A 19,916-nucleotide genomic window follows, 5' to 3' on the forward strand; every position below is an offset into this window, starting at 1 on the left:
TTTTCCATATTTGCACTAACTCAAACCTTCACCACAAATGGAATAGAAGTAGAAAGAGTGAACATCCTTTTTTGTTCCTGATCTTAGAGGAAAGCACCCAGTCCATTAAGTACAATGTTAGCTGTGAGTTTTTCATAGACGCCATTTATGAGGTTCAAGAAAGGGATACATATAGAGGCAGTAAAACAATGTGTTGAAACACATGAACATGACGGTTATGTAGATCAAAAACAGTGAAATGCTGGCAATTTCATAGAGTCCAAACCAATATAAGGAACAGCAAAGAAAATAATAAATGTGAAATTCAAGATACTGGTTACTTCTGGGACAGAGAGAGGGTGATTAGACTGGGAGGCCCTACAGGGGGATTCTAAGATGATTGTAAATGTCCATTTTCCAATTTAGGTGCTGAGTATATGTGTTTTTATTGTATGAATATTCTATAAGAACTTCAGATATATTACACACATTTTTACATATATTTCACAAATAAAATTGAACGAATATATTTCATACGCCGTATTTTAAATACCTTCTAGCATTAAAAGTATGGTTTCAAAATGTAGAGCTCATCATTATTTCACAAAGACCTTGTTAACAATACTTTTCCTAGGGACCTATCCCCACAGTTCAAAGACAGTAGTCCTTGAATGAGGTCCAGGAACCTGCAGCTTTAACAAAGGCCCAAAATGCTGCAGGTAATTTAAGGAGATCATTGGGTGAACCACTCACTAGCAGAGGACTTGGATGCCAGTTTGGGAGCTGTCCCTAGAAGTGGTGCTGAACATAATGGAACTCAGTGATGAGCAGAGCAGGGGGCTCTCTGGGCATTCACTTAATTTTCCAGGAAGTCATCCATTCTCAACATGAATTCTCTCCTTAGTGTAATGATGATCCCCAATAAAAGCAAGCTTTCTCCTAGCTTCTCTATAGTATCACAATTGACTCCTCCGATACATGGCAGACCCCTTCTAAGACTGCAGTGATTCTATTTGCTTTATTCAAACACATTTAATGTCTGCATTTCATCTGAAAAAGAATCAGAAACAGAAAGGGTGACTCAAGGAAAAAAGGAAGAAGTCAGTCATTGCTAGCAAGTAATCAGTGAGAAGGAATCATAGGAAATCAACTGTCAAGAAAAGATAATTGACCTTAGCTTGAATGTCTAATAATTATGTATTAGATTATATTGCTAGATTCACTTAGAATGCTGATACATACTTAAATTAAGGTAAGCAATGATAACTGCTAAAGCAAGTCTTATAAAACGTGTGAAAGCAAAAGGTTTTAATAGCAAAGAATACAGGGCAAGATAAGGAATACAATGATACTAGTCTAATTTTATTGAATACTTCCTGTACCAGTGGGCTCCCCTCACACTACTGAGCCCAAATCTCTTAGAATAGGCTAAGGAATCTGTTATTTAACAAGTTCTCCAGTTCTTATACTCATTAAGGTTGGAGGACAGCTTTTCTAGATGATTGGTCAAATGCACTCATAATAATCCCATTCTCCTCACAAAAGAATAGTTTAATAAGGGGCTTGTACATCCTAATTCAGGTGTCTAAGCAATGAAATGATGTATTCTTAATGACTCATTAGAAACACCACCTCTTTATTAAAAAACAAAAAACATGAAGTCATAGTCAGCTTTCTGGGATATGATGCCTGTAAGTGATGCAGCCATCTGGTGACCTTGAGGGAAGCCAGTCATAGTATGCAACCAATCAAATATCACAAAGCTAGAGGAGAGCAAATTTAGATTCCATGTTGAAATACTATTATTCACTGTGGTATACGATGGTTGTAGCAAAAGATTTGAAAGCAGAAACACAGATACTTGTATACCAATGTTCGTTGCTGCACTATTCATAATACCTATAAGGTGGAAACAGGCTAAATGTCCATCAACTGATGAATGGATACACAAAATATCATACATACTATGAAATACTACTCAGCCATAAAGAGAAATAAAGTCCTAATACATACTACAACATAGATGAACCTTGAAAACATTATGCTGAGTGAAATGTCAGCTCCACTTATATGAAATACCTAGAATAAGCAAGTGTATAAACTCCGAAGTTTATTAGTGGTTACCAGGGCCATTAAGGATGAAAAAAGAAATGGAGACTCATTGCTTAGGGGACACTGAGTTAAGGGTGATGAAAAAACTGTGAAAATGGATAGTGGTGATGGTTGAATAACATGAAGAATGTAATAAATGTCACCGAAAGGTACAACTAAAAAATGTATAAACGGCAAACGTTTTGTTAAATATATATCTGCCAAAAATAAAAACAATAAATCGACATTTTAACGTACTAAATTATCAAAGTAAAAATTGTGATGACCGAAGTGTGCAAGTAAATATGCACACATATGTAAAAATTATTTAAAATTAATAATAAAAATATTATCACAATGTAAAAAAAAACTTGTTACTGGAAGATTCTAACCTTCTGATTCACCAAGTATTCTTTCACTTTGACTCATTATAGAAGCACAAGCCTAAGGCAGATGATACAACTAAGAAAAAGAAGATGTTCTCCCGAAGAGTTTCTGCAAGGCCCCCTGCATGTCTCTGTTCCTCAGGCTGTAGATAAAGGGGTTCATCATTGGAGGGACCACAGTGTACATCACTGAAGCTACTGCTAAGTTTTTGGAAGAATGAGTAACTGCAGAACTAATGTAGACTCCAAAAGCTGTTCCATAGAATAAGAAAACCACTGACAGGTGAGACCCACAGGTGGAGAAAGCTTTATACATTCCCCCGGCTGATGGCATGCTCAGAATGGAAGAGACAATTTTAATGTAAGAGAAAATAATCCCAAGGAGAGGAACACTACCCAATATGCTAGGTATTAAATATACCAGGATGTCATTGATGAGGGTATTGGAGCAGGCAAGTTTGATGACCTGAGCAAGTTCGCAGAAGAAGTGAGGGATTTCCAGGTCTGCACAGAAGGACAGACGCAGCACCATCAGACTGTGAAGCAGGGCATCCACCAAACTAATAAACAAGGAGAGGAGAATCAGCAGGCCACAGAGGTAAGAGTTCATGATGACTGTGTACCTCAGTGGATGGCAGATGGCCACATAGCGGTCATAGGCCATTGCTGCAAGGAGAAAATTTTCTACACCTGCAAACATCAGAACAAAGCAAGCCTGGGTGAGGCAGCCTGTGTAACTGATGGATTTGTTTTGAGTCTGGATGTTCACCAGCATCTTGGGGACTGTGGTGGTGCTGAAACAGATGTCAGCGAAGGACAAGTTGGAGAGGAAAAAGTACATGGGGGTGTGGAGGTGGGAGTCTGAGCTGATGGCCAGGATAATGAGTAGGTTCCCCAACACAGTGACTAGGTACATGGTCAGGAATAGCCCCAAGAGGAAGGGCTGCAGTTCTGAATCCTCTGAGAGCCCCAGGAGGAAGAATGCTGCTACACCAGTTTGGTTTTCTGATGCCATGCTGTTGATGAGTCTGATGATAGAAGTGATAGAACATATAACAGATTTATAAGAATTGTGTATTTCAGAGAAATTCTAGCATCTATATTGTGAAACTAAGTGAATACTACAGATTTTTCCTCTCTCTGTCCCTCTCTTCCCTTTTCTTTTCCTTTTCCCTTTCCCTCTTTGTCTTTCTCTCCCTTCACCTGTCTCTGTCCCATCCTCTCTCCCTTCCTCCCTCCTGTTTTCTCTCTATTCTTCTCTCTCTTCCATCACCACATCTTCCAAAAATCTTTCACCTGAATAAAGACACAAGTGCTCTCCCTGGTTTTAAAGATCCTTTACTCTCTGAGCAAATAGGTAGTATCTTTGTGTTTATTGTATATCTACTATTTTTTCACGTTGTGCCAACTAACAGCCATAAAGTAGAAAAGAATACATGGCTTTTTCCTTGGGAATTTTCCTAAGCCTTCAAACTAGCATAAACACAAACTCTACACCTATGTTTTTAGAGCAGTGGTTCTCAAACTCCTCCTTTCATCAGAATCAGCTGAAGAACTTGTTAAGCCCACCCTCAGAGTATTGAATTCAGAATTTGGGGTCTAAGGCTCTAAAATTTTTCTTTCTAACCATTTCTCAAATGCTACTGTTGCTGGTCTGGGGATCACACTTTGAGGTTCACTGTTCTAGAGCATCAACCATTGTGGCCCATGTATAATAGATTCATATTCACAGAAGAACAGATTTGATGTACCTCAAGAGGAGATGGGGACCTGGCTCACCATGCTCTGCTGAGGGAGCTGGCCAGGATTTCATTCTCATGACTCAACTAAGCTTTTTCATTTTCAGTTGTTCCTCAAAATCTGTCCTTTATATTCTTATTTCCATTTAAATGTTCCATCATTTAGGTTCTTATTCCTTGTCATGGATTCAGTTGTGTCTCCCCAAAATATGTATCAATTTGGCTATGCCATGATTCCCAGTATTATGTGAATGTCCACCATTTTGTTATCTGATGTGATTTTCCCATGTATTGCAAATATCCTATCATTATGATGTTAATGAGATGGATCAGCAGCAGTTATGTTGATGAGATCTACAAGATTAGATTGTCTTAAGCCGGTCTCTTTTGAGATATAAAAGAGAGAAATGAACAGAGAGATGTGGGGACCTCATACTACCAAGAAGCAAGAGCCAGGAGAATAGCACATCCTTTGTATCTGGGGTTTCTGCACTGAGAAGCTCCTAGTCCAGAATAAGATTGATGACAAGGGCCTCCCTCCAGAGCCAACAGTAAGAGAAAACCTTACTCTGGAGCTGACACCCCGAATTTGGACTTCTAGCCTACTAGACTGTGAGAGAATAAACTTCTGTCTGCTGAAGCCATCCACGTGTGCTATTTCTGTTATAACAGTACTAGATGACTAGGACGTCCCTTGTTATTATTGTTTTAATTAATAGTATTATCAGAAAGCATAGTAATAAACATCATAATTATTATAAACCGCTCTCTTTACCAACACTATCACTTACTGATCTCTGATTATTGGCAGGCATAGTTTTCAGGATTTACTATACTACCTGTTTTTATTCTCACAATGGACATATGAATAAGGTGCTCCTATTATCTCACATTTTATCCATGACCTCGTGTAAAGGTAAAAGAAAAGTGAAGTTGCAGATACAAAGTACATGGTACTCTGCAAAGAGGTAAAAACAGGATTTGAATTTTGGCTGCCAGAACTTGGAGCTGACCTTATATGACCACTGTTTTGGGGTGATATAATCTCTGAGTAGGGCAGGACAAGGCATCCTGAAGGGGCAACAAATTCTATTACTTGCCTCTTGAAACCTTTCACCTGAATTAAAACCAAGTGCTTTCCCTGGTATTTGAGGTCACTTGCTCTCTGACCACATAGGTAGTATCCAACAGGTGACAGAATCAAAACAGGACCCAAACTCAGGACGTGATGTCAACCTACAATGTACTAGCTGAAACCTTAAGCTTAACAGCTATTATGAAATGAGATTTCCTTTTCTTCCAGTTATTTGAAGATTGAAATATTATTCTCATAAGTTGATATATACCCATTGCAGGTGAGTTGATTTCCACTCATTGTGACCCTATATGACAGAACTGCCACATAGAATTTCCAAGGCTGAAAACTTAATAGAAGCTGACTGCCATGTCTTTCTCCTGTGGGGAAGCTGGCGTGTTCAAACTGCCAACTTTTGATTAGGAGCTGAGTGCTTAATCACTGCGCTAACAGGGCACCCAGGTGATATGCAGCATATCTTTTTTTACCCAAAGCTCAAGAATGGGAGGAAGGAGGAAATGCATGAGCCTTGAAAAAACTGGAGAAAAAAAGCAACAATTTTTTTAGTGTGTTCAAAGCAGAATCTTGACATCTCTACTTATTAACAATTTTAAAAGATCTTTTGCAGCAGATTTCTCCAAAGAAATACATCATTTGATTTCTTGACTGCTGCTTCCATGGATGTTGATTGTGGTTCCAAGTAAAATGAAATCCTTGACAACTTCAATCTTTTCTCCACTTATCATGATGTTGCTTTTCGACCCAATGTGAAAATTTTTGTTTTCTTTATGTTGAGGTGTAATCCATACTGAGTGCTGTAGTCTTTGGTCTTCATCTGTAGATGTTTCAGCCCTCTTCACTTCCAGCAAGCAAGGTTGTGTCATCTGTACATTACTGATTATTAATTCGTCTTCCTCCAAACCTGATGCTGCGTTCGTCTTCATAAAGTCACCTTCGCAGATTAAATGGTCAGCATACAGATTGAACAGGTATGGTGAAAGGATACAATTCTGACACACACCTTTTCAGATTTTAAACCATCAAGTATTCCCTCGTTGTATCCGAACAAAAGTCTCTTGGTCTATGTACAGTTCCACAAAAGCACAATTAAGTGTTCTGGAATTCCCATTCTTCCCAGTGTTATCCGTGATTTCTTATGATCCACATGTTTATTTGAATGTGTTTGCATTGTCAATAATAATAATAAAAGATGGTAAACATCTTTCTTGTTTTCTGTGCTTTCAGTCAAGATCTATGCGACATCGACAATGATATCCCTGGTTCCACATTCTCTTCTGTATCCAGCTTGAATTTCTGGCAATTCCTTGTCGATGTACTCCTGTAATGGTTTTTTTTTAATTATCTTCAGCAAAATTTTACTTGTGTGTGATGTTAATCATATTATTTGATAATTTCCACATTGTTATGTCACCTTTCTTTGGAATGGGCACAAATATGGATATCTTCCACTTGATTGGTCAGGTAGCTGTCTTCCAAATTTCTTGGCAAAGATGAGTACTTCCAGCATTGGATACATTTGTTGAAACATCTCAGTTGGTCTTCCCTCAATTCCTAGAGCCTTGTTTTTCACCAATGCCTCAGTGTACCTTGGACATCTTCCTTTAATACTATCAGTTCTTAATTATATGCTACCTCTTGAAATAGTTCAACATCAACCAATTCTTTTTGTACAGTGACTCTGTGTATATCTTCCATCTTCTTCTTATGGTTCCTGCATCGTTCAATATTATGCCCATAGAATTCTTCGATATTGCAACTTGAGGATTGAATTTTTTCTTTAGTTCTTTCAGCCTGAAAAATGTCAATCCTGTTTTTCCCTTTTGGTTTTCTAACTCCAGGTCTGGGCACATTTCATTATAATATTATACTTTGTTGTGTCAAGCTTCCCTTTGGAATGTTTTGTCCAGCTCTTTTACTTTATTGTTTCTTCCATTTGCTTAGCTACTCTAAGTTCAAGAGCAAGTTTAAGAGTTAAGAGCAAGTTTTGGTCTTTTCTTTCATTCCTGTCTTTTTTAATGACCTTTTGCTCTCTTCAATTATGATGTCCTTCCACAACTCATCTGGTCTTCAGTTATTAGTGTTTGAAATCTTAAAAAGGAAAGGTGCCACTTGGAGGACTAAAGTGTGCCTGACTCAAGCCATGTTATTTTCAATGGCCTCATGTGCATGAGAAAGCTGGACAATGAAAACAGAAGGCCAAAGAAGAATTGGTGTGTTTAAATTATAGTGTTAGGAAATAATATTGAATATACCATGGACTGCCAGAAGAAGAACAAATCTATCTTGAAAGACATACAGCCAGAATGCTCCTTAGAAGCAAGGATGGCAAGACTCTGTCTCAAGTACTTTGGACATGTTATCAGGAGGGACCAGTCCCTGCAGAAGTACATAATGCTTGGTAAAGTAGAAGATCAGCAAAAAAGTGGAAGACACTCAGTGAGATGGATTGACATGGTGACTGCAACAATGGGCTCAAACAATAGCAACAATCTTGAGAAATGTGTGGGAGTGGACAGTGTTTTGTTCTGTGTAGTACACAGGGTTGCTGAGCCAGAACTGAGCCCATGGCATCTAATAACAACAGCAAGCAGAATCCTAAAATGAGAAAGACACAATCGAACAACACAAACATCTAGGCTGCTTGACAGGAGGGTCCCAACAGTAGTAGAAAATTGAGGAACATTGTCAAGTCAGCCTTAAAGGAGAAAAAAACACAGAGCAAAGTACACCTGGACACTTCAGATACTTGTATAATTGTGGTACTTAAAAAATGTAATCAATACAAATTGCTTAGCAGGAAGCCTGGCACCTGGTGAGTGTGAAGTATTAAGATTATCATGATAATTGAATAAGATAATGTAACTTTATTGTTTTAGAAATTTCTTACCTTGTCACACACAACAATGTATGAAATAAACACATATATACTCTTTTCTGTTTAACTGCCGCTCACATTTTTACACATAAATCAGTGGAAAAGGGAACCATTCAATTTCAAAAGTAATGTCACAATTAATATCTATTAATAGGTTATTACGCCTAAATTTATTTTCTCATTTCTTTACTCCCTTCCCATATAGCCCACAGTGATCTGTTCCTCCCTTCCTCTCTCCCTTTTTATGGCAGATGGTGGAAAAAATCCCATGCTGCTCAGTAGCTTCATTGATTCCCTATTCCTTTTATGTTTTGACTCAGCATCTCCATTGTAAAATTAGTAGATGTTAGAAAAAGAAATATTGAAAATCAATCATGGAATTTTGGATCTTCTTTCCTTCTGTAGCTGGTTGGGTCCTATGAAAGCCTGAGTCAGGAAATATTGGCCACTGCCTTGTGTGGGAATCTCAAGGTTGTGTACTAAGATCAACTCTAGGACACTTCCATTTCCTATGTTAAGATGAGACTCTCAAGAATATCTGGATCCCTAAAACCAGGTAAGAGTTAACTGACTATGTCCTTGATGCATTTGCCAATTATTCTTATGAACCAATGCTTTAGAAAAATTCTGTGAAGGAAAACTACAAAACACTACTGCAAGAAACCAAAGGAAACCAAATGGAAAGATATATCATGCTCATGGATAGGTAGACTCAACATTCTGAAAAGGACAATTCTACCCAAAGTTATTTACAAATACAATACAATACCAATCCAAATACCAACAACATTCTTTAAAAAGATGGAAAAAACTTATCATTAACTTCATATGGAAAGGGAAGAAACCCCATAAAGCACAACCAGCTAGGTACTGGTTGTCAAAACAGCCTGGTACTGGTACTGGTATAATGACAGATGCACTGACCAATGGAACAGAATTGAGTACCCAGATGTAAATTCATCCACCTATGGTCACCTGATCTTTGACAAGGGCCTAAAGCCCATCAAATGGGGAAAAGACAGTCTTTTTAACCAATGTTGCGGGCAAAATTGGTGGATGTCCATCTGCAAAAAAGTGAAACAGGACTCACACCTCACACCATATATAAAAACTAACTCAAAATGGATCAAAGACCTAAATAAGGAGCCTAAAACTATGAAGTTCATAAAAGAAAAAAAAAAAAGATCAACACTAGAGGCCCTAATACATGGCCTTAACAAGATACAAACCACAACCAACAACACACAAACTCCAGAAGATAAGCTATATAACTGGGATCTTCTAAAAATTAAATACTTATGCTCATCAAAATAATCCTCCAAAAGAGTAAAAACAGAATCTACAAACTGGGGGACAAAATGTGGCTATTACAAATCAGACAAAATTTTAATCTCTAAAATTTACAAGAAAATCCAACACCTCTAAAACAAAAAGACAAAATTGTCCATTAAAAAATGGGCAAAGGAAATGAACAGACACTTCACCAAAGAAGACATTCAAGTGGCCAACAGACACATGAGGAAATGCTCGTGATCACTAGCCATTAGAGAAATGCAAATCAAAACCACAATGAAATACCATCTCACCCTGGCATTACTGGCATGAATTAAAAAAAAAAAAAAACAGGAAATAACAAAAGTTGGAAAGGTGGTGGGGAGATCGGGACTCTTATGCAGTACTGGTGGGAATGCAAAGTGATGCAACCATTTTGAAAAACAATATGGCTCTTCCTTAGAAAGCTAGAAATAGAAATACCATATGATCCAGCAATCCTACTCCCAGGAATATATTCTAGAGAAATAAGAGTTGTCACATGAGTAGACATATGCACGCCCATGTTCACTGCAGCATTGTTCATAACAGCAAAAAGATGGAAACAACCTAGATGCCCATCAACAGATGAATGGATAATCAAACTGTGGTACATACACACAATGGAATATTACACAACAATAAAGAACAATGATGAATCTATGAAGCATCTCATAAAATGGATGAATCTAAAGGACATTATGCTGAGTGAAATAAGTCAATCACAAAAGGACAAATACTGTATGAGACCACTAGTATAAAAACTCATGAAAAGGTTTACGCACACAAAAAAACAATCTTTGATGGTTATGAGGGAGGGGAGGAATGGGGATGGAAAAACACTAAATAGGCAATAGATGAGCAGCAACTTTGGTGAAGGCTAAGTCAGTACAAAATACTGGGGAAGCCAGCACAACTTGTACAAGGCAAGATCATCAAGCTCCATAGACACATCCAAACTCCCTGAGGTGTCGAATTGCTGGGCTGAGGGCTGTGGGGACCATGGTCTTGGGGAACATGTAGCTCAATTGGCATAACATAGTTTATGAAGAAAATGTTCTACATCCTACTTGGTGAGTAGTGTCTGGAGTCTTAAAAGCCTGTGAGCAGCCATCTAGGATACTCCACTGGCCTCACCCCTTCGGGAGCAAGAAAGAATGAAGAAAACTAAAGATACAAGGGAAAGATTAGTCCAAAGGACTAATGGACCACATCTACCATGGCCTCCACCAGACTGTGCCCCGTAAAACTAGATGGTGCCCGGCTACCACCACTGACTGTTATGAAAAGGATCACAATAGACAGTCCCAGACAAAGCTGGAGGAAAATGTAGAACAAAATTCTAACTCAAAAAGAAAGACCAGACTTGCTGGCCTGACAGAGAATGGAGAAACCCTGAGAGTATGGCTCCCGGACACACTTTCAGCTCAGTAATAAAGTCATTCCTGAGGTTCTCCCTTCAGCCAAAGATTAGACAGTCCCTAAAACAAAATGAGACTAAAGGGGCACAGTAGCCCAGGGGCAAGGACTAGAAGGCAGGAGGGAACAGGAAAGCTGGTAATAGGAAATCCAATTTTGAGAAGGGAGAGTGTTGACATGTCGTGGGGTTGTTAATGTCATAAAACAATATGTGTACTAACTGTTTAATGAGAAACTACTTTGTTCTGTAAACCCTCAAGCAAGTGTTAAAAATATGTGAGACCCAAATTATTAGAAGACTTATGAATATAGGCCATACCTGGAACACAATAATACTATTTAAGTTTTATTGAATATTTACTATTGTGCCAGACATTTTTTGTAAGTACTCCTTATGGTTATGGGGATTAATGTCCCAACAGGAATTACACTTCAGATGGTCAGTCTAAGATTTTCATACTAATCATTTTTCCCCACACCGGGTATTAGACTGAGAAGGGGCATATGATCCTACTCTCAGTCATGAGATGGGAAGGAATATCTCTAGATGATTCCATGGGAAGGTCTATTACCAATACACCCAGTAAAGCCCAGTAAGTTTTCTCTCTGGGCAACATGTGTGGGTATAACACCTGCATCTGCTGCAGCGATCAGATGACGAGGGGAGCAAGTTCTAGGATGGAACCACTTCATGGGAGACTAAATACAGTGCTTGTGTCCTGTTCTTGTGCATTCTCTATCTGTGAAGTCTTTTCCTTTTCATGAAAATTAACTCTTTGTATTGTTCGAGCACATTAGAGTCAGGATTTATATATCCTTATTGGATCTGGTGAGGCAGTGGTTAAGAGCTTGGCTGCTAAAGAAAAGGTCAGCAGTTCAAATCCACCAGCCACTCCTTGGCATCCTTATGGGGCTGTTCTAGTCAGTACTATAGGGTCGACATGAGTCAGAATTGACTTGACAGCGACAGGTTGGGTATAGTTTTTGTTTTACTAGAATTGAAAACTTCCACATACGGGAAGCTCAAATACCTCAAAATCATCTCAAGCCAATTGAGATCACCTAATTAGCCAATTCTATAGATGACGCCCACCACACATCAGTCAGTTTGTTGTGCTGTGGTGGCTTGTGTGTTGCTGTGATGCTTGAAGCTATGCAACTAATATTTCAAATATCAGGAGGGTCACCCATGATTGACAGGTTTGAGCAGAGCTTCCAGACTAATACAGATTAGGAAGAAGGACCTTGTCATCTACTTCTAAAAAACAAATAGCCAGTGAAACCTCATGAAAAGCAGTGGGACATTGTCTGATATAGTGCTGGGAGATGAGCCCCTCAGGTTAGAAGACACTCAAAATACAACTGGGGAAGAGCTGCCTCCTCAAAGTAGAATTGACCTTAATGACTTGAATGGAGTCAAGCTTTCGAGACCTTCATTTGCTGGTGTGCCACTATTCAAAATGAGAAGAAACAGTAGCAAACATCCATTAATAATCAGACAATGGAATGTACAAAGTATTAATCAAGAAAAATTGGAGTCATCAAAATGAAAAGGAAAGCATGAGGGTTGATATCCTGTGCATTAATGAGCTGAAATGGACTAGTATTGGCCATTTTGAATTCAACAATCACATGGTCTTCTATGCTGGGAATGACAAATTGAAGAGGAATGGCATCACATTCATCATCAACTATAACATTCCAAGACCTATTCTGAAGTACAGCACTGTCAGTGAGAACATAATATCCATAGACCTATAAGGAAGATCAGTTCATATGACTATTATTCAAATTTATGCACCAACCACTAATGCAAAGATGAGGAAATTGAAGATTTTTTACCAACTTCTGCAGTCTAAAATTGATCAAACATGCAATCAAGATACATTGATAATTAGAGCTGAATGGAATGTGAAATTTAGAAACAAAGAAGATGGATCCATAATTGGAAATATGGCGTTGATGATAGAAACTATACTGGAACTTGCATGATAGATTTATGCAAGACCAATGATTTATTCGTTGAAAATATCTTTTTTTCAACAACATAAATGGTGATTATACATGTGAACATCACAATATGGAAAACAGAAGAATAAAATTGAGTACATCTGGGGGAAGAGACAATAGAAAGCTCAATATCATCTGCCAGAACAAGACCAGAAGACTACTGCAGAACAGACCATCCACTGCTCATATGGAGTTCAAGATGAACCTGAAGAAAATTAAAACAAGTCAGTGGGAGCCAAAGAACAACCCTAAGTATCTCACACCTGGATTTGGAAACTATTTCAAGAATACATTTGACACATTGAACACTAAAGACCCAAGATCAGACGAGTTGCAGGATGACATCAAAAACATCATTCATGAAGAAAACAAAAAAGTCATCAAAAATACAGAAATGACCAAAATGGCTGATAGAAGAGGCTCTGAAACTAGCTCTTGAACTTAGAGTAGCTAAAGCAAAGGGGAGAAATAATGACATAAAAGGATTGAACAAAAGATTTCCAAGGGCAGCCTGAGAAGACAAAGTATTATAAAGAAATAGGCAAAGACCTGGAGTTAGAAAACCAAAATAGAAGAACAGGATTGGCATTTATCAAGCTGAAAGGACTGGAGAAAAGATTCACGACTTGAGTTTCAGTTTTGAAGTATTTTATGGACAAAATATTGAAAGACGTAGGAAGCATTGTAAGAAGATGGAAGAAATACACAGATTCATTGTACCAAAAAGAATTGTCCATGTTCAATGGCTTCACGAGGTAGCATACGATCAAGAACTGATGGTATTGAAGGAGGAAGTTCAACCTGCACTGAAGGTATTGATGAAAACAAGTCTCCAGGAATTGACAGAATACCAATTGTGATGCTTCAACAAATGGATGCAGTGCTGGAGGTGCTCACTTGTCTATGCTGAGAAATTTGGAAGACAGCTACTAGGCCAACAGAGTGGAAGAGATTCTTATTTGTGCCCATTTCAAAGAAAGGTGACCCAACAGAACATGGAAATTATTGAACAATATCTTTATTATCACACATAAGTAAAATTTTGTGAAGATATCAAAACTTTTTTCAAGCTGGATTCAGAAGAGAAATTGGAACAAGGTATCAGATGGATCTTGGATGAAAGCAGAGAATTCCAGAAATACCTTTGTTTCATTGACAATGCAAAGGCATTCTACTGTGTGGATCATAAAATAATACAAATAACATTTTGAAGAATGGGAATTACAGAACAAATAATCGTCTCATGTGGAACCTATACTTAGACCAAGAAGCACTCATAAGAACAGAACAAGGGGATACTGCATGGTTGGAAATAAGGAAAAGTGTGTGTCAGGGTTATATCCTTTCACAATTCTTATTCAATCTGTATGTTGAGCAAATAATCTGAGAATTGGACTATACAAAGAACACAACATCAGGATGGAAGGAAGACTGATTTAACAACCTGCTACATGCAGATGACAGCCTTGTTTGCTTGAAAGTGAAGAGGACTTAAAGCACTTACTAATGAAGTTCATAGGCTACAGCCTTCAATATGGACTACACCTCAACATAAACAAAACAAACAAACAAAATCCTCACAACCAGACTAAAAGTAACATCCCAATAAATGAAAAAAACACTGAAGTTGTCAAGGATTTCATTTTACTTGAATCCACAATCAATACCCTTGGAAGCGGCAGTCAAGAAATCAAATGACATTGCATTGGGCAAATCTGCTGCAAAGACCTCTTTCAAGCATTGGAAAGCAAAGATGTTACTTTGAACATTAAAGTGCACATGAAACAACCCATCACCTTTTCAGTTGTCTCGTATGAAAGCAAAGCCTGGACAATGAATAAGGAAGACCAAAAAAGAATTGACACATTTGAATTATGGTTTGGGCAAAGAATATTGCATATACCATGGACTACCATAAAAGGGGACAAGTGTGTCCTGGAAGTACAGAGTGTTCCTTCGAAGCCAGCATGCCAAGACTTCATCTCACATACTTTGGACATGTTATCAGGAGGGACCAGTCCCTGGAGAAGGATATCATGCTTGGTATGACAGAGGGTCAGCATAAAAGAGGAAGACCCTAGACGAGATGGATTGACACAGTGGCTACAACAATGGGTTCATACATAGAAAGGATTGTGAGAATGTCACAAAACTGGGCAGTGTTTCACTCTGTCGTGTATAAGCTTACTATGAGTTGGAATGGACTCGATGACATCTAACATGAAAGAACAGCTTATCATTGAGCCCAAGTGCCCTCTCTCTGTGAATTCTTGTCTTCACAAAACTCACATTAAATTGATAATTTATTATGAACATAATGTTAAGAAATTCTTGATGTTATTAATACAATCCAATTATGTTGCAAACTAGGATTTTAAATCGGTTAGGTAGTATTAAAATTTAAGCTTATAATGAGGAGGCGGTAATACACTTAGATCTAGGCAAAAGGAGTCCCTATGCTGGGCCCCAGCTCTAGAGGCCCTCTAGATGTCATAAACGTTCAAAAAAAATTATTAAAAAGTATGGGAGCCTCGAGCACTTTGAACACTTGTAATCTTGTATGACTCATAATCTTACAGTTCCACTCTTGAGATTTATAATAACACTCAGGCCCCTCACAAGAATTTTTCATCAGTTTTGGCCTGTCATTGAGACAAAGGTGACTGTGCCTAAATGCCGCACTGCCCTATGGGCTGTGATGCTGAGGACAGCAGTGAGAGATTATGTTCCAGAAACCAGGGAGAATTTGAATGGTGGATTTAGTTAAGTAAGAACAAACACGAATTAGTTTGTCAAATCCTTCCTCTCAAATGACATTAATGTTTAGTTTTTGTAAAGTTTCTTTTCCCAGTAGTGCTGAGTATCTTCTTCATGTTTCAATAGATGTTGCAAGGGTACTCACATCAAACTTAACATTTGCAACCATTGCACATTCTGCAATACTATTTTACTTCTAAATCTGTACCTACACAGGATGTAATATACATGAAACTTGGTACTATTTGTTTACTGTAATAATCTAGATAATGCTTTTAAAAAGGTATATGATAAACTTAAAAACATTTATAATTTTTTTCTGCAATAATAACTTACCATTTATAATCCATTACAATGTGCACATGTGATATATAAATTCATGCCTAATTTCTGGGTCACAATATGGTTTTAAAACTTCTCATTGATAGTTTCAATTACCGCCATCTAAGCGAAGTTCCTCCAAATTGATTTTAATTTTTTAACAACTTTATTGAGATATAAATCAAATGCTGTACAATTTACTAATTCAAAGTGCACAATTCAATGGTTTTTAGTCTATTCACAGATATATGCAACCATCACCACAGTCAATTTTAGAACATTTTCATCACTTGGAAAAGAATCTGTGTGCCCTTTAGTTATCACTCCCTATCCTCTCATTCCACACCCACCCCTAGCCCTAAGCTAACTTTAAGCTATTCTCTTTCTCTATAGATTTCCCTGTTCTGGGTAATTTATTTAAATAGGAGTATGTAATATGTGGTCTTTTGTGACTGGCTCCTTTCACTTAGTATAATGTTTCAGACTTCATCCATGTTATAGCATGTAGCACTACTTCATACATTTTTATGGCCAAATAATATTCCAATTTGCATACATATCACATTTTGTTTATCCATCCATTACTTGATGGTCATTTGAGATGCTGTGATAAACATTTGTGTACAATTTTTTGAGTTGACTTATGTTTTCTTTTTTTTATATATTCCTAGGATGAGATTACTGGGTCATATGGCAACTATGTTTAATTATTTGAGGAACTACCAGAATATTTTCCAAAATGGCTGTACCATTTCACATTCCCTTCAACAATGTGTAAAAGTTCCAATTTCTCCACATCTTTGCCAACGTTTGTTTTTTTTTTCTTTTATTAAAAAAAAATTTTTAATAGGTGCTATTTTTTTTTATCCTAGTGGATGTGAGGTGGTATCTCACTGAAGTTTTGCTTTGCATTTTCCTGAAGATTAATGATGTTGAGTATTTTTTCTTATGCATTTCTTCTTTGAAGAAACATCAATTCCTTTTTTTTTTAGTTGGTTGTCTTTTCATGTTTGATTAAAAATGTAATATATGTGGTTTGCAAATATTTTCACTAATTCTATGGATTGTCTTTTTATTTCTTTCATGGTACCCTTTGAAGCATAATGTTTTCAAATTCAATTTATCTATTTTTTATTTTTTGCATCTTTTGGTACCATATCTAAGAATCCTTTGCCAAACCCAAGGTCAAGATTTGCCCCTATGTTTTCTAAATGTTTTACACTTTTGGTGCTTTCATTTAGGTCTTTGATTCACTTCGAGTTTTTTTTTTTTTTTTTAAATCTCATTTGAGGTAAGAGTTCTACTTTATACTTTTGCTTGTGGCTATCCATTTGTCCTAGTACCATTTGTCAGAAAGACTAGTCTTGCCCCATTGGGTGATCTTGGCACCTTTGTTGAGATGAGTTTTACATATGTATATATATATCTTTCAAGGCTCTCAGTTCTAATCTATTTATACGTCTGTCTTTGCACCAGCACCACACTATCTTGATTACTGTTGCTTTGTAGTAAGTTTGAAATCAACAAGTGTGAGTTTTCCTACTTTGTTCTTCCTTTTCAAGATTGTTTTGGCTATTCTGTGTCCTTGCAATTCCATATGAACTTTAGAATCAGTTCATCAATTTATATAAAAAAAAAACCTGGAATTCTGATAGGGACTGTGTTTAATCTGTAGATCAGCTTGGAAAATATTGCCATCTTAACAATTCAAAAAAAAATTTTTTTAACAATTCATGTACATGGTGTATTTTTTCTAATTATTTAGATCTTCTTAAGTTTATTTAAACAATGTTTTGTACTTTTCAATATACGTCTTATACTTCTTTGTTTACATTTATTCCTAAGTATTGTATTCTTTTTGATGCTTTTGTAAATGGAATTCTTTTCTTAATTATATTTTTGGTGTATTAATTGCAAGTATGTAGAAATACAGTTGATTTATGCATATTGATCTTGTATTCTGCAACTCTGCTGAGTGTGTTTATTAGTCCAAATAGTGATTTAGTAGACTCTTTAGGATTTTCCCTACATTGTCTCTCATAACATCTGCAAATACAGATAGCTTTACTTTTTCCTTTTCAATTTGGGTACCTATTAATTATTTATTTTCTTTTACTTTTTTATTTTTTGCATAATTCCCCTAGCTAGAACTGCCACCACAGGTAGAAGTAGAAAGAATGGACATTCTTATTTTTTTTTTTTCCTGATCCTAGAGGGAGGCACCCAGCCCATTAAGTGCAATGTTAGCTGTGAGTGTTTCATAGATGTCATTTATGAGATGGAGGAAAGGGATGTATGTAGAAGTGGTAAAACTATTTTGTTGAAATGCATGGAATTGGAAGTTCAGTAGATCAAAAATTGAAATGCTGGCAATTTCATAGGCTTCACCTCAAAATAAGGAACAGCAAAAAAAAAAAGATAAATACAAAATTCAGGATAGTACTTACTTCTGGGAGATAGGGAGGGCCTCACAGGGGGATTCTAAGATGACCACAATTATCTACTTTTCAGTTTAGGTGATGGTTATGTGCTTTTATTATATGAAGATTCTACAAGAACTACAGGTACGTTACACACACTTTCTACGTATGACATATTTCACAAATAAAATTGAAAAAAGTCTTTCATACACCAGATTCTAAATATATTCTAGTATTACAACGATGGATCCAGAACATAGAGCTCATCACTATTTCACAAGGGTCTTGTTAACCATACTTTCCCTAGGGATCAATCCCCAGAGTCCAAAATCGTTGGTCCTTGAATGAGGTCCAGGAAGCTGCAGCTTTAACTAAGGCCCAAGATGCTGCAGGAGATTTAAGACCATCATTGGGTGAACCACTGCCCTAGCAAAGGCCTTTGGTGCTAGTCTGGGAGCTGTCCCCAGAAGTGGTGCTGAAATCAATGGAACTCAGTTATGACCAGAACAGAAGGCTCTCTGGGCACTAAATTCTCCAAGGAGTCATCCATTCTCGCCAGGAATAATCTCCTTAGTTTAAAAGTGATCCCCAGTAAAAGGAAACTTTCTACTTGGTTGCCTATAGCACCACACACAACACCTCCCCTACATGGCAGAGTCCTTCTAAGACTGCAGTGATTCTATTAGCTTTATTAAAACACATTTGATGTGTGGATTTTATCTGAAATGAAAAAGAAGCAATCAAAATGGTAACACAAGAAATAAATGAAAAAATGAAAGTCATTGCTAGCAAGTAATCAATGAGAAGGAATCAAAGCAAATCAACTGTCAGGAAAATATAATTCACCTTAGCCTGCAAGCCCAATAATTATGTCTTTGTTTATATTACTAGGTTCACCTGAAATGCTGATATATATTTACATTAAGGTAAGCAAAGCTAAGTGCTAAAAAAAAATGTTAAAAAATGTATGAAAGCAAAAGAACTGAAAGGGCCAAGGATAGGGGACTAGATATGGAATACAATGATACTAGCTAAATTTCAATGAGTACTTACTGTGTGCCAGATATTGTGCCTATTGAGTTTCCAACAGTAATTACATTTTAGATCGGTGTCACACAAAGTGTAATACTTGGACTATGCACACAGGCATCACATATGAGCTTGTTAGAAGTGCACATTCATGGGCCCACCTCACACTAACCAAAACCCAAACCAAACCCATTGCTGTTGATGCAATTCCTACTCATAGCGACCCTATAGGACAGGATAGAACTGCCCCCATAGGGTTTACAAGGAGCAGCTGCCGGATTTGTCAAATGCTTATCCACTATGGCACCAGGGTGCCGAAATTGCAGAGGAAGGACACAAGAACCTGTGTATTAACAAGTTCTCCAGTTCTCATACACATTAAGGATGGAGAACAACTGTTTTAGACGATATGTAAAATCAACTCATAATAATTCCATTCCCCTCATCAGAGAATAAAGAAGGGGTCTGTATGTCCCAGTTCAG

At 37.2% G+C, this 19,916-nt stretch overlaps 1 protein-coding gene and 1 pseudogene across 1 annotated transcript; both read right to left on the reverse strand.

Moving 5' to 3' along the window:
- LOC126074056 (olfactory receptor 7G2-like) overlaps positions 1–19,916 on the reverse strand; it is a 678,546-nt pseudogene that overhangs the window by 608,089 nt on the left and 50,541 nt on the right.
- On the reverse strand, positions 2,533–3,471 carry LOC126074030 (olfactory receptor 7G2-like). Its single transcript, XM_049881374.1, has one exon. It carries the CDS (start codon positions 3,469–3,471, stop codon positions 2,533–2,535), a length of 939 nt encoding a protein of 312 aa, XP_049737331.1.

The sequence above is a fragment of the Elephas maximus genome, chromosome 3 (assembly GCF_024166365.1).
Source record: "Elephas maximus indicus isolate mEleMax1 chromosome 3, mEleMax1 primary haplotype, whole genome shotgun sequence".
NCBI classification, from domain to species: domain Eukaryota; kingdom Metazoa; phylum Chordata; class Mammalia; order Proboscidea; family Elephantidae; genus Elephas; species Elephas maximus.

Bases quoted from the DNA above. Each gene is read 5' to 3' on its own strand.
- LOC126074030 (XM_049881374.1), bottom strand. From the start codon at position 3,471: ATGGCATCAGAAAACCAAACTGGTGTAGCAGCATTCTTCCTCCTGGGG.